A 14,849-nucleotide genomic window follows, 5' to 3' on the forward strand; every position below is an offset into this window, starting at 1 on the left:
GGTGTAAATTAAATATTTAATTTCCAAGCTAAATATTTATTGTCCAAACTAAATATTTAATTTCTAAGCTAAACATTTATTTTCCAAAATATTTATTTTGCTAACTAAATATTTAACTCTCGTCTAAATATTTAGCTTGCAAATTAAATATTTAATTAACAAATTAACTATTTAGTTTAGGAATTAAATGTTTAGCTTAGAAATTAAATATTTAGTTTGGAAATTAAATATTTAAGTTACACCTAATATCAAGTTTACTAACTAAATATTTAACTTGCCAGTTAAGTATTTAGTTTGTAAACTAAATATTTAGCTTGCAAATTAAATATTTAGTTTGGAACTATGACATTTATAAAAGTATGAATAACATGGTGAAAATGACTTTGAATTAAAAAAAAAAAAATCTTATTAAAGGCTAATAAACCAAAAATATTGCTGTTAATTTTTGACCGTGTAACTTTACAAACGGCACCCCATAAAAAATAAACAAAAAAAAGCATTCTTACATTACAATAATATTTAAATGTGGTTTTAATATGCAAACTGATACAAACGTCCCAAAGTGTCGTAAAGTTTTCATCTTTGGCCAAGGACCTCGTTTAATAAAGTTGTTTCATAGACATTTATTTGTGCTGCAAAGTGAAGTACGTGACGTGTTTACCATATTCCTTCTGCTCGTGGTCACTATACCACCTCTACGTAATTGGCCGGGTAAAGCCCCTCCCACCCGTCGTCCTTCTTCCCTCGACACCAGCCCTGATCGTCCTCGTCCTCGATCTTCAAAAACTCCTCACCTGTGGGAAAGAAACGAGGCAATGAAAGCACAACGTCAACATTTATAATAGTCTGAGGTGCTTTTGTTTTTAGCCTTTCTATAATTATTTCTTCAATCCTGAAAGGAACGCGTATCGCCCTCTGCCTTTCACGCCGGAGTTTTAGATCGTCTCGTGTAGAGAAAAATCGTAAATAACGAGTTGTCATGGTCAGAGTACGTCTGGACTCTCAACTACTCCCTCGTCAGATTTTAGCTCATTAACTATAAATCTGACTGATTTATAACCATTTTTCTGTTGGCTAACGCTGTTCAGCCGTGGCAGCCATCTTGAATTCAGTTGATTCCAGAACTTAATCAGGTGTAGACAGACAACCAAAGCTTTCTGGGAGTTTCATTAAAATCCATCCCATGGTTCATGAGATATTTGGCTAACAGACAAACACGGTGGAAGGCCAATGTTTAATACCAAAAGATTTATGTAAACATATTGTGCATGGTTTTCTTCTCAAAGCAGGCTTTTTGTGTATTTTTAAATCAGCAGGCTGTGGTGGCCATCTTGAATCAGATTGACTAAGACGTGGGGAGTTCTAGATAAACCTCTAATGATTATTTTCTGCAGGTTTCATTAACATTAGTCAATTAGCTCTTTGCCTTTTGTGGTGGGCGATGGTAAATGTGCATCTTGTGTTGTGTTCGTGTGAGTTTACCTGCTTTAAAGGAGAGCTCGTCGGTCTCCTGGCCGACGTAATCATACAGAGCTCTGACTCTGACTCCTCCGATCACCGCACTGAACAAAACACCGAATGAAAGAAGAGAAACGCAAACGTTTGGTCAGATTACAGCCACGCCGCATCCAATCTGTAAATAACATGAAAATTATAAAAAAGAACCAGTCTAGAAGTTCCCTGATTTCTTTGTGTGGGAGTCAGACTTCCATCCAAATTAACCCAAACTTAATTCCAAATTAAAGGTTAATGCTTAAAGCTAGTTGTGCTTTGTTTTGCGTGTTTTATATGTTGTAACTTCTCTGAATAATCTTTGTTTGTTATGATCAGTCAACACTAAACTGCTTTTGCACGAAGCGGTTATTGGATTGTGGAATGTAAAGCAGAGCGCTACGTCTGTAGCATCTTAGCTAGTATTGCACGCCGTTAGCTTAGCGCTACTTCTTCTTGTGCGATTTACTGTAAAATGGTTATTGAATCAAGAGTTTACTTATGTAGGTAAATGTAGATGTTTAACAACCCGTTAAATACACCAGAATGCAGGAAATGGCATCTGCTTTATTCTAAATTTTCTGGGGGAGGAACCCACCCCACCCCCAGTGGCCCCCCCCCCAACCTTCCGCATTATGAACGCCCGTGGCCACTACGTTTTTCAAGCCAAGAGCCATTGTCAGCACTGGGGGGGGGGGGGGGGGCTAAGCACCCCTAAAGATCAGATTCTAGAATCGCCCCTGCTCTCTCCACTTCTTTTTGGTAATTTAAGCTTCTTTCTGCCTTTTTAGCTAATTTTCAGCTGTTTTTGTTATTTTTTCTAATTTCAGCTTTTTCCAGATAATTTCCACTGTTTTGTAGTAATTTCTGCTTCTTTCAGCCAAAATGGGCAAACGTGTTCTTTCTGCTTTCTTCTTCTTAAGCTTGATCTAAATTTTCAGCTAACCTTTTAGCATTTTAACTAATTTAATCTGTTTTCAGATAAATTAATTTTGTTTTTGTGGTAATTGTTGCTACTTTCAGCCTAATTCAATTCCTTTATGCTAATTTCAGCTTGTTATGCACGTTTCGGCTTTTTTCTGGTGGTTTCAGCTTTTTCTGCTATTTCAGCTGCTATTTAGCTGTTTTATGCTAATTTTAGCATTTTCAGCTAATTCCACATTTTTGGAACTCCTATCAGCTCTTTTCACTTCCTTCTGGTAATTTAAGCTGCTTTCTGTCTTTTCAGCTACTTTCAGTTATTTTTTGCTACTAATTTCAGCTTCTTTTTTTAGCTAATTTCCTAATTTTTGGGCTAATTTCTGCTTATCTAAACATAATTCTGCAAAAATGTGCTCTTTCTGCTTTATTCTGCTAAAGTAGACTTAGTCTTCCATTTCAGCTACATTTCAGCAAGTTTTAGCTAATTTTAGCTGTTTTTCAGCAAGTTCTTCTGCAAGAAGCATTCACACTGCATATTCACAGGAAATGCAATTTCTCTAGTTTATTCTGTTTTTCTCAGATGATAAAAAAAAGATGGATGGATTAAAAAAGACCCAATCAACCTTTGAGTCCTCATTTACTTCTCCTGCTGGATTTGGGTCAAAATGAGCCCCGAGGCCTCGAGAGGTCTTGTGGGTTATTTTGACCTAAGGGCAGCAGGAGGGTTAAAACTCAAGACTTTTTTTTATTTATAAAATTTGTTAAAATTTCAGGTTTAAAGGCAAAAGAACAGAAGAGACCGGAGGTGAAAAGTTTCCCAGAATCAGTTTTAGTTGTACTAAATCTACTCACCTTTTCTCTATTACTTCCTTCTTTACCGCCTCTTTCTTCCCTTTTTTACTTTTCTTTTCAGGCGTCCACTCCTTACAAAGATTTAAAGATATAAATGTAAAAGAATGGCATTTTAAATGTCAACTTGAAGTAAATAAACTATGGACAGAACCAACAACCTGGAAGTGAGGCCAGTCGGTCGGCATGCCGGGCCCGTGGGTGTTTTTCCACCAGCGGAGGTCTTCGTGCTCGTCGATGGCCATCAGGGTGTTGTGGAGCTCCTGGTACACGGCTAACACGCTGAGAGACAAACAAAACCAACTTCAAGTCCAGATCCAGTTCCTGTTCTCAGTCTGAACTGGATTAAAAACTCATTTCTCCTATTCTGAGTCCAAATAAAACTTCAAACACCAGTTTTGTCTGAATACTCCTGATAAATACAGTGAACAGAAACACAACACAAAAAATACAGCCTAGTACGTACCCTGTACGCACAAATGTACTCGTTAAGTACCAGGTAAGTACCTGGCACTACAGTATTTACTGTCTCATTCTGCCTTCAGTCATCCAATTTGTCTCCATGACCTTTTGTTTTTTGTCTCCTTTTACTTTTTTGTTATTTTATTCATTTTCTTCTGACTCAGCAGCCATTATTTTTTTTTTATTATTAAAACTTTTTTTTAGCTTCTCGTGTTGGTCTGCAGCCTGGGGTTGTTCCTACCTCCACCTTTGGCAATAATAACTGTATTCAACTTCTAAACAGTACCTGACTGGTGTGTCTTTACGAAACAAGAAAAAAATAGACTAAGACCCTTTACGGAAAAAAACATGGAAATTAACACGTGTCACATGGGATCACATGGATATGTTGAAAATGTCCAAAACCCCAAGAGAAATTTTCAAAGCATAAGATTTACATAATAATTTAACATATTTATGATGATTTTCTGATGTATTTCCTGTAAGGGACAGACCGCAAGTGATGCATCGTCTTTCATTTGAGTGACTCTCTGGTTAAAATTAAAATACCGTACTCTTTACTGTATAAGTCACAGTTTTTTGCATAAATTAGCACATCTGCGACTTATACAGCAAAGTGACATTTACATTTTTTTTCTCATATTTAAAACCCAATTTGTGGCTGAGATCTGACGATTTCATTCAACGTGACATGGAAAATATTCAACACTGCCTGTTTCAGCCGCTAGAGGGTGCTTGAGTAATATGGCAAGCAAAATGTCTCATTAATCGGTCAAAGTGGCTATTAATTAGACACTTGGCTTGCCATACCAAGCCACCTTCGTCTCGCTCTGGAACTCCTGGAGCAAACGTCAAATCAGCTGCCCAGGCGAAATGAAGCTGATTCGACCTTTAAAGTGCATTTATTAAGGAAAAGTTCAAATGAGACACACTTTTACTATAATGTCAAACAAACAAATAATTGTTTTAAAGCCCCCAGTATACTCCCGCGTACGTACGTCCGCACGGAGGTACACGCGTACGGAGGTGGAGGGTTGAGACTTCATGCTTGAGCATACACCCTGAGCGGCTGCAGAGCAGCTCCGCAGACAAAGGGCGTTTACCTTCAGGACAAATTGAATTCGCCGATTGGTCATTTGCGGACACGCCTACTGGACTGATTGACAGGTCCAAAAAAAATAAGGAGAGCTGGCAGCCCCAGTCTCAGCGGTGTTCTGTGTTTATATGTTGTTCATAAAATGATCTAAAATATTTTTAAAAACAGGGAGCGCTGGCCCTGCAGCCCACACTTCAGACCAGCCCAACAAGAAACCTCCAGACCCTCCAGCAGCCACGCTGGGACTGATTTTAATGTGCTCGTGACGAATTCCTTCATTTCTCACCATTTCAGTCAAGGCATCAACGGAGGAGGAAGAGATCACTGCCTCTTGGTAAAAAAAAAACCCCGAAAAGACCATTAAACCAGATCAGGGATGAAGAAGGGGAATTTAATTGGTGTCACATACAAAACAGTTCGTCACACGGCAGTTTATTGTGCGACACCGTGTACGCGGTCGTAAAAATTGAGCTTTGCACGGACATGCCCTGCAGAGGTGCGTGCGTACTGGGGGCTTCAGTGTTAATCTTGTTAAATTCTTGTTAAAGTCCTCCCGTGCACGCTCCCACAGCCGCCATTTGGCAGCCAATCGATTTTTGGCACAACACCGGCCCACGTTTCAGCGGTGACGCATAATAGATGTGACTTATACAGCGAAGTGACGTATTTATGTTTTTTCCCACTTTATTAGACATTTTTGGACTGATGCGACGTGTACGACGGCAAGTACGGTGCTAGCTTCTGTCTGTGAACTGTGAGGTTTGATTGTGTTTTTATGTTTTCTGTTATGTGCTTTATCCTTGGAGTTTAGGAACATTTTTTTTTGCTCGAATGATCCAAAGATCAGAGTTAAGTGTCTCCACAATCAAAAAACAGTCCCCTGAAAATGATCAGTACTGGATTGAAACAGCCAGAGTCTGAAGAAAAACTGTAAAAAACATCAATCGAGATCATTTTAAAAGATTTTAAGGGTATTTGCAAACAGCATATAAAGAATTGAAGGATGCGTTAAAACTTTGCACAGTGCCATGTTTTTATGACATCTGGACGATCAAACTGTAATAAAGGTTGTTCAGGTTCATAATTGGCTAATCATTTGCTCAACATCCACCTAAAGGTTTTGACTGAAGTGTGACCAAACATTAAGACAATTAACAGAGTTAACAACTTTTAATTGAGTTTAATTAAGTCTAATTATTGATTTGAACACGTTTAACTTCACAGCCATGAAGAAACTGGTGTGGTCTTCAGAGTCGGCACCGATGGGCTCACCTCTCGTTGGTGGTGACGTCCAGGTGTTTGTTGATGGACAGGAAGGCCTGTTTGAGGAAGGCGATCCTCTTGCGCTCCTCTTCCTGCGACTGGTCAAAAACGGACTCCATCTCCTCCATATAGCGAGGAACGTAGCGGTTCACCTCCTCCAGGACCTTCTCATAGCGTCCACGAACCTGAAGAAAATCCCAATTAGCCAAAATATTATGACCACTGAAAGGAGTGACAAACTGTTTTTAAAACCAAAAGGTATGAAACCCCCAAATTAAATCATTTTAATCTTTTGTGGCACATAACTTTTGTTTTATTTTGTTAGCCACACCATATAAAAGGCTTAAAAAATTCCTTCTAATTGAGAAGTTGACGTGTTCTGGAGGTGGCGCAGTGGACTGAACGGCAGAAACAATGTTTATTGTTCAGTGAAAGCTGCTGATTGAATTATTATCTGTGATTAATGAATGTCTGCTGTCTCTTCTGAGTCTTTGTCTCACCAACACATCGGTTTCTAAAATCTTACGAGTTGCTCTTTTTATGTATTTAAGTAAAAACTCACAGGACTGCCTATTTATACCCTGTAAGACAACGAGATGTCACAAAACCTTGGTCCTTGGACTTACAGGGTGGAGTTTGGACTGGTTATAATCCTATTTACCGGTAACAGAATGAGTTTTTGTGTCTGTGTTGAGGCCTTCTATAGTGCCCCTTACTTGCAGAGTGCCTCAGGGCTCTATATTTTGCCCTCTTCTCTTTTCTTTGTATTAACTTCCACATAGTTTTTATGCAGATGATAGTCAAATCTATACGGCACGAAAACAGGAAAATCAGTAGTGAATGAACCAACTGTTAGGATGTTTTACAGAAATTAAGACATGGATGTCAGTGAATTTTTTACATCTGAAAGAAACATTTGTTTTATCCACGCTTTTATCTGAGCTCGTTTAGATTAGTGCGTTGCACTTTGTCGGGCTGAGCCAGTCGTTGCTCGACTTGCGCTGGTTCAAAACGTTGCTGCTTGCTATACTATCAGAAAACAAGAGCACATCACTCCTGTTTAAGTACTACTACAGTGATTTCAGTGTTTTTTAGTATTGGTGTACAAATACTTTGGCCAACAGTGTTGTTTTTAAAGAGCTTTGTGAATAAAGTTGTATTGTTGTATATGTCAGTGAACAAAAGCACGAAACAGATGGAGATCAACTGTTTCAGATCACATATAGAGAGACTCTCATTTTCTCACCTTCTCTGTCTCTTGCTGAGCCACTTCTCTCTCCTCCTGGATCTTCTTCTGTTTGTCGATGTTTACATCGGGGTTTCCCTGAGCGTGAGCGTTTCGCTCCCTGGTTGCATGCTCCTTCCGGCTCACCTTATGGTACGCTCTTCTAGCTTTGTCCAGCTGTGAACACAACATGCCTCCACCATCAAGGAGCTGCACGTAAAGGTGATCTCTAATAAAGGTCTCATGAAAACACCAACAAACACAGTTTGTTTATTGCAAAATTGTTTCAACTTCTGAGGAGATGATTGTGAAAGTCTAGTCTTTGTTCAGGACATTGAAGCCTTGTGAGTTTGTAACGTGACAATGAAATGTAAATAATGAAGCACTTTTTTTAGCGTACCAGGCCCTCATACCTCCACACAGTTGTACAGCACTCTGCCACGTTTCTACAAAGACAATCTGAACAAATCATTCGGTGGAGTCTAATCAGTACTTCAGATCGTTTTTATGAACAGATGGGACACATCACAGGCTCATAAGTTAGGGGTTCAGTGCCTTGCTCAGGGACACTTTGACATGTGACTGCATACTACCAGGAATCAAACCTTCGACTCTCGCTTAGAAGGACAACTGCTCTATAACCACTGAGCCATAGTGATCCCAAATGTGGTGGCAGTGCAAGCTGCAGCCCAGTACTTACCCTGTGAGTACGGGGTATGTACCTGGTACCTACCAGGTATGTAATTGGTACTTTGTACATACCTCCTAGGTGCCAGCCAGGTATGCACCCAGTATCAGATTTGTAAACGATCTGGTATGTACCAGTATCCTGTATGCACCTGGTATTTACTGGGTAAGTATCTGGTAGGTGTCTGGAATGTACCCAGTAAGCACCAGGAACAGAATCAGAATCAGAATAAGCTTTAATATTATTGCACCAAAGTACAGCGAGATTATATTCCGTACAGTCGTCCGAAAGATGGGCCAAAATATCCAGTAAGTACTATGTATGTACCTGTAAGTACCAACATACATACATGCATGTGTGATGCATACATTGTAAGTATCAGGTATAGACCTGGTAGATACCAGGTAAGTATCCAGCACATACCCTGTAAGTACTAATACAAACATCAAGTATATATCCAGTAAATACATTCATTTTCCGAGGTAAGTACCAGGTAAGTACATGGTAAATGTAGGTGCAATTGCTCATAAGTACTAGGTAAGTACCCTGTTAGTGCACAACAAGTAACTGGTACAAACTCAGTACATATCCTTTAAGCAACAGGTATGTTCATTTGTTGGTATGAGGTACTAACCCTGTAAGTGCCTGGTTAGTTCCAGATAAAACCAGCTCAGCACTTGGTAAATATCATGTCAGTAAACTGTATGCATTTGGTAAAATACCATGTATACATTGTAAGAACCAAATACATTTTTGGTAAGTACTACAAATGTAGTTACATACCCAATTTGCACTAACCTTATTAGTACCAGGTACGTTCCACACAAGTAATTGTTATGAACCAGATACGTACCAGGTGCGTATCTTCTACTCACCAGATAAGTACTGTGTATAAACTCTGTACTACACACAGCATTCCAGCTTAGTGAGTACAAAGTGTGTACCGGTATGCGATCTGGTAAACTATTCCACAGTTTTGGAGCAGTAACTGCAAAAGCCTGATCACCTCTGGATTTCAACTTAGATCTGGGGACATCTAAGAGGAACTGGTTGGTAGACCAGAGTCCTCTTACTGGAGTGCAGATGTTAAGAAGATCACATAAATAAGATGGGACCGGACCTTTTAAAACTTTAAAAACAAGCAATAAAATCTTAAAATCAATCCGGAAGTGAACAGGAAGCCAGTGGAGAAAAGCCAGGACAGGGGTTATATGTTCATGTTTACTAGTTGCTGTAAAAAGCTGAGCTGCTGGTTCTGGACGGTTTGTAAGAGATGCAAAGATGATTTGTCTAAAACAACATACAAAACATTACAATAGTCCAAACGAGTTAATAACAGCATGAATCACTTTATCAAGATCTCTGAAAATTAGATGTGACTTCACCTTGGCAATGTCTTGGTTGGAAGAAACTGGATTTCACAACTGCATTTATCCGTTTGTCTAATTTAAAAGTACAAAAATAACCCCCAGATTCCTGACGGTGGAGTGGCTGTATGAAGCCAAGGAGCCGAACATTTACCTTCAGTTTTATTTTCATTTAGATTCAGGAAATTTAGTTTTAACCAGACTTTAATATAATTCAGACAGTGGTTCCAGTGGAGTGACCCTGTCTAACTTAATGAGCAGATACACCTGAATATCATCAGCAAAGCTGTGAAAAGAGATGGTACATTTTCTAAAAATGGACCCCAAAGGCAGCAAGTAAAGATTAAACAGCAGTGGAGCAAGCAGTGATCATAGAGTTTTAGGTGCAAGTAATGTTTCTTAGACCAGGCTTCAGATGAGCTCAGAAATGGTAAGTCATTTTCAGAGCACATGCAGAAAGGATGTACCCCTAGTGAGGCTACGATGAGTTGGAAACGGCTAATCAAAGCAGTTCATGCCTGTCAGCACTGAAATCATCAATAAACTGTAAAATGTGATCAACAAAAAGAGCAACAACACTATAGTTGTGTATCTATTTCAGTCCATCAGTTGGGTGAATTTACCTTCTTGAGTTTTTTGGCCCAGGGCTTCTGAGCACGCGCAAACCCGGTCTCCATATCCTGGGACTCCTTGAAGCCTCCAAACACCTTCTTGTGGAAGGAGTCCTTCTGCCAGGTCCTGACCCGGTCTGCGTCGTCCGACACCAGGGAGCGACAGATGGAGGCGTGCAAGGAGGTCAGCCGGTCAGCGGAGGACAGAAAGCACTGCCAAGCTTTGAGAAGAGACCCATACAGTGGACCTGGTGGAGCCAGAGAGGGTTGGTTGAACATTTAATGCGTCAGGCGTGTGAGTCAGCTGCAGCAGGACTTACTGGAGTCCACCACCGGCTTCCACTTGGTGCTCCATTCATTGAGCTGCTGGGCGTACTGCCTCTCCACACGAGCTCTCTCCTGGAAACACACTACGATGTCGTTGCAGGCCTGGAAAGTGTCTTCTGTGCGCTTCACAGTGCGCTGGTAGTTCCCGGGCTGCTGAGACCAAACACAGAGGAAGAAGAGTAAAGAGAGGGCTGACAGGGAGGAGGGTTACTTTAAGGACTTTGTTTTGGTTTTAGGCAGTGGCGGCTGGCCAATAGAGGACGTTAGGGTGCCACCCCACCACTCACCACATTACCTTGAAGACATAAAAAATAAAATAAAAATGAAATAATAAAGTAAAATATTTCCAAATATATGTATGTATACTTTTTTGTTGTGTACGATAAACATTTTATAATTAATGATGAGTAAAGTTGTTTCTTTCAAAAACGTCACTGATTGATGTCGTATTTCCACCCTGGGGGCGCAAGAATCTTGGCCCATTGACTCTAATTAAGAAGTTGTACATGCACAGTTAGCTCCTCTTCATTACAAGATATAGGACTACTCTGGGCGCAACTCTCCTGCGCCCAGAGTACGGGCGCATGGTACGGATCGTGCTTCCGGTCCTGGAACAGATCGTGCAGTGACTTAGCTACGGTGGCTATAGCGTGGGGTTTCTAAATACTTGTACTGTACATTAATAGTCAGATAAAAAAAATACTTTTTTAAGCTCTGATTTTACAATTTAGTTCCTTCTTGTTTGTTTAATGGGGGCAAAAGAAGAAATGTGCCAAAATTCGAGTTATTTCTACATATATTTGACTTATCTTAACTAGTTAGGATCTAATTGTTTTTTTTCTATCTTATTTTGCCGCCCTGCCAGCTTTAATTTCCTTTTATTAAATTTATTTTTTGCATCCAGTCCTCATCTGCGCCTTGTTTGTGACGTAGTTCGGTGTGTGTGAGTTTTTACGTCAAGTCCTTCAAAAATTGGAACTGAGATCACTGAATTCATGATTTGGTTCTGTGTATGAGTCCCTTTCATTTGTGTTGTAATTCAGTTTGGACTCGACGTTTACAATCAACTGCATTTGTTAAGGAGCGAGTGAAGAATCCATCAGATGTTGGTGAACAACCGCCTGCTGCCAATGAGCACATTTAAAATATAACTTGTGCATTATATTTACCTTATGACAAAAAAGGATGTAAAGATGTCAGATGAAGAGCCCTAGTCTGTGGTTTCAGCTTCAACTTCCGGGTTCTGTTCCTGAGGACAGCTTTAATATGTATGTTGACATTTTTAGGACAAGCTAAGCTAAGCTAGCTCCTAAACATACGTTAAATGAGGATATTCCAGCAAAAGCTTTGAAAATAAGTAATTTATTGTGATTCAGATTGTCGCAGGAGTCATTTTATGGAATAGTACAAGGTGTCATAAACATCTATTGGTGCTTCTTCACCTCTAACCCATCGTCATTAGACCTCAGCCCATCCTGGTTCCTCAGCTCTGCCCCGGCTGCAGCCATGTGACGTACAACGAGCAGCACTTTGACTTTCCTGCAGCAACTTGTCGACTGGCAGCTGCTCTGTGGGGTGCGGCTGGTTTACACGAAGACCAAGGCCCGTCCATGAAGACAGAGGACAGGAGGACGGCAGCGTCTCAGCCCTGACAGGAACAGCAGCTCCGAACACTCTGTTGTTTATGGAGTTTGGAAATCTTTGGTATTTTCCTGGCAGCTGCTGTCGGCTCCTGGTCTTCTCTTCGCTCTCTGCATGTCGCAGCTGACACGTGTAGACAGCTGGGCAAAAAAAAAAACACGCCTCAAACTGAGAGATGTTACGGTTTGTTAACTCATCTGAGGCTTCACTTGGAGTAAAAACCACAGAGTAACAAACGGGACATTCTCAGATGTTACTGATCCCTCATCTGCTGGACTCGTTACAAACGTGAGGGAAGGCCGGGAGTGGAGGACACGTTTCTCTAAATAACGCTGAATCTTTCTGCGTTAACAGGAACGCACTCTTCTTTTATTTCTTCACTGCCCAGTCCTCTTACGTCTTCTTTCATTGTTTTTATCAGAAGCTCTTATGAAGGTCTAAGATTCCTTAAAGCAGTCCTTCTCAGGGGGTGCGCATGTGACCTGGGGAACGTGCTTTTTTTTGCTGCAGGGAGTAGTTTTGTTTTTTTTGTCTTTTTCATCATTCTCGTTTTGTCGTGTGTGTTCCGGCAGCTGTTTGCTCGTAGCTCTCAGACTTACTAATAAAAAAGTTATGAACAAATAACTGTCTTGTTGTTTTGGGAGCCATGCTTGAACCGTGTCGCTCCCCTCCGCTGCTGAGACGATAAATAAACTCCGACACCTCCGCTGCATGCGCTTTACGTCCATGCGCTCTGGACGTCGCCCACAGCGCGCATGCAAGAAAATGTTTTAGTTTTATCGATGAGTTTGCTCATTGATCCTGACTTCCTCATTTTGATTTTTTTTTTAAATCAGCACAAATTGTTTTATTCATTATTGGGTTTTTTAGGTCAAGGTGTTTTATGTAACACTCCTGAGGTAAAATGTTGCCGATCAATTTGAATGTATTATTATTTATTGATAATATTTTATTTTTCAGTATCAAACGGTCAAAAATGTTTACAGTTTGAATAAGGATTTAAGCTTTTTTTCAGGCAAATTGATGCACTTTAATTAGTTCCTGTTACAGATTAAAAACAATGTTAATAAAGTTACTCTTTGTTGTAAGTTCATCTATATTCTTTTTTTCTTTAATGCTAACAAGGACACATTGTTAAGCAGAGGTGCACTTATAACAATTTTATAGACAAATGACACGATTTACAGTCGCGGCAGAGAATCATCTGTTAAATTAACAACAGAGCAGGTTTTATTAAAGATATTGTAGGTTTTTTTCTAATTTTATCAGAACCAGGTGAGGTCATTCTCATCAGTACTCCTTTCTTTCCCTCCTGTCTTTTTTTTTTCAGCCCTGTTGTGGTTTTTACTGCCTCTCCTTTCTTGTCTGCCAGTTAAACAGAAACAGCTGAGGAATCCAGTTTGAGGCCAACAGAAACGCTGAAGCGACCCAGTTGGACGATTTCCGAGGCCGACGTGAATCTTCTACAGGCAACAAAATCAAAACGACCACTTTTCCTCAAAAGAAAACAAAACTGAGAACAGAAGACTTAAATGTTTATCTCAAAGTACAAGATGGCGGTGGAGGTTGAGTCGTTTAAATCAAGAAGAAAACCTTTTCTCCTTCTTTTGCTCAGGAAGGGGCAACTCATCGGTTTTCTAATATTTTAGGAGTTCTTCTGTTCCAGATTTGTCATAAAGAGAATAAAAAGTGTCTCCACTGCACGACAAAGCTGAAAATAAAAAAGAAGAACTCCTAAATGTGCAGATTAATGACAGGCCGCTGAATGATGCAGACAGGAAGCGGTCTTCAAACACAACAGGAGGCGTCCAGAACAGGGTTGCCAGATAGAAAATGACAAAATATTGTTCTTTCATTTTACAATCCTTGTATTTTGACCCAATGTACTCAATGTACTTATGTACTCATGGAGGCTGAGCCTCATGCAGTAACCCGATATAAAAACATCACTTTTCCTGCGTCTGTGAAAATTTTAACAACCTGTTTATAACTTTCAGAAAGTGGGCGGAGCATCATTGGGTCATGACTGCTGTTTTAAGATTCCTAATGTTCACATTTAAATAAAACAACATGCAAACTTTTTCCTGGATCGCTAAAGAAGCGATCCTCGCCTACTTTGTGAAGAATCAGAAAAGAGGCAGAACTGAATGCTAGAAACCGTCCGTGCAGAAGTTAAGATCCAAACGAGTCGGGTCAGAGGGGACAAGGACAACAGAGTCCTGTTTATAAAGATCTGCAAAACTACTGAGAACTGTTTAGACTGGAAGTTAACACAGCTGCCACACACACACACACACACACACACACACACACATTGCACGTACCATCCAGAAGCTGCGGTTGTTGACGTCCTCTGGGCCGTGCTCTGATGCTGGTGTCGACATCGTGTTCTCTGAGAAAGAAAAGCGTCCACGATTAGTTTTGACTTCAGTTATTCTGTTTACCGACCTTTAGCTGTTATCAGCTTTTATTTTTCAAGAAGAACAGCCGAAGGCCACGGCGTCACAAGTTTTAACTTCAGCTGCTTTCTAAGAGGATTTTCACTAAAACCTGAAGGAAGATTATTTTCTGAAAACGTTTATTTTGAATGATGAGCACCGAACAACTGCTGAGACTAAGCTATTAAAGCTAGAAGAAGCAGGACACAAGCTGAAAGCTAAGGAAAGCAGAACACTAGCTGAAAACTAGAAGAAGAACACTAGGTGAAAGCTAAGGAAAGCAGAACACTAGCTGAAAACTGGAAGAAGCAGAACACTAGCTGAACGCTAGAAGAAGCTGAACACTAGCTGAAAACTAGAAGAAGAACACTAGCTGAAAGCTAAGGACAGCAAAACACTAGCTGAAAGCTAGAAGAACACTATCTGTAAGCTAAAGAAAGCAGAACACTAGCTGAAAGCTGGAAGAAGCA

General features: G+C 40.2%; 1 protein-coding gene across 1 annotated transcript in view; it reads right to left on the minus strand.

The window, feature by feature from the left end:
• Positions 1-590: 590 nt before the first annotated feature.
• si:ch211-51c14.1 (protein kinase C and casein kinase substrate in neurons protein 1) overlaps positions 591-14,849 on the minus strand; it is an 18,181-nt gene continuing 3,922 nt past the window's right edge. The window contains exons 2-10 of the mRNA XM_037688705.1: positions 14,266-14,333; positions 10,294-10,450; positions 9,986-10,221; positions 7,329-7,484; positions 6,092-6,267; positions 3,423-3,543; positions 3,265-3,335; positions 1,483-1,562; positions 591-794 (exon numbers count right to left, since the gene is read on the minus strand). Of these exons, the coding sequence (XP_037544633.1) occupies positions 685-794; positions 1,483-1,562; positions 3,265-3,335; positions 3,423-3,543; positions 6,092-6,267; positions 7,329-7,484; positions 9,986-10,221; positions 10,294-10,450; positions 14,266-14,325 (1,167 nt within the window). The 5' untranslated portion in view covers positions 14,326-14,333 and the 3' untranslated portion in view covers positions 591-684. The remainder of the gene's footprint in view (positions 795-1,482; positions 1,563-3,264; positions 3,336-3,422; positions 3,544-6,091; positions 6,268-7,328; positions 7,485-9,985; positions 10,222-10,293; positions 10,451-14,265; positions 14,334-14,849) is intronic.

This window comes from Nematolebias whitei, chromosome 15 (assembly GCF_014905685.2).
Source record: "Nematolebias whitei isolate Nwh7 chromosome 15, NemWhi1, whole genome shotgun sequence".
In the NCBI taxonomy this organism is placed as follows: Eukaryota; Metazoa; Chordata; class Actinopteri; order Cyprinodontiformes; family Rivulidae; genus Nematolebias; species Nematolebias whitei.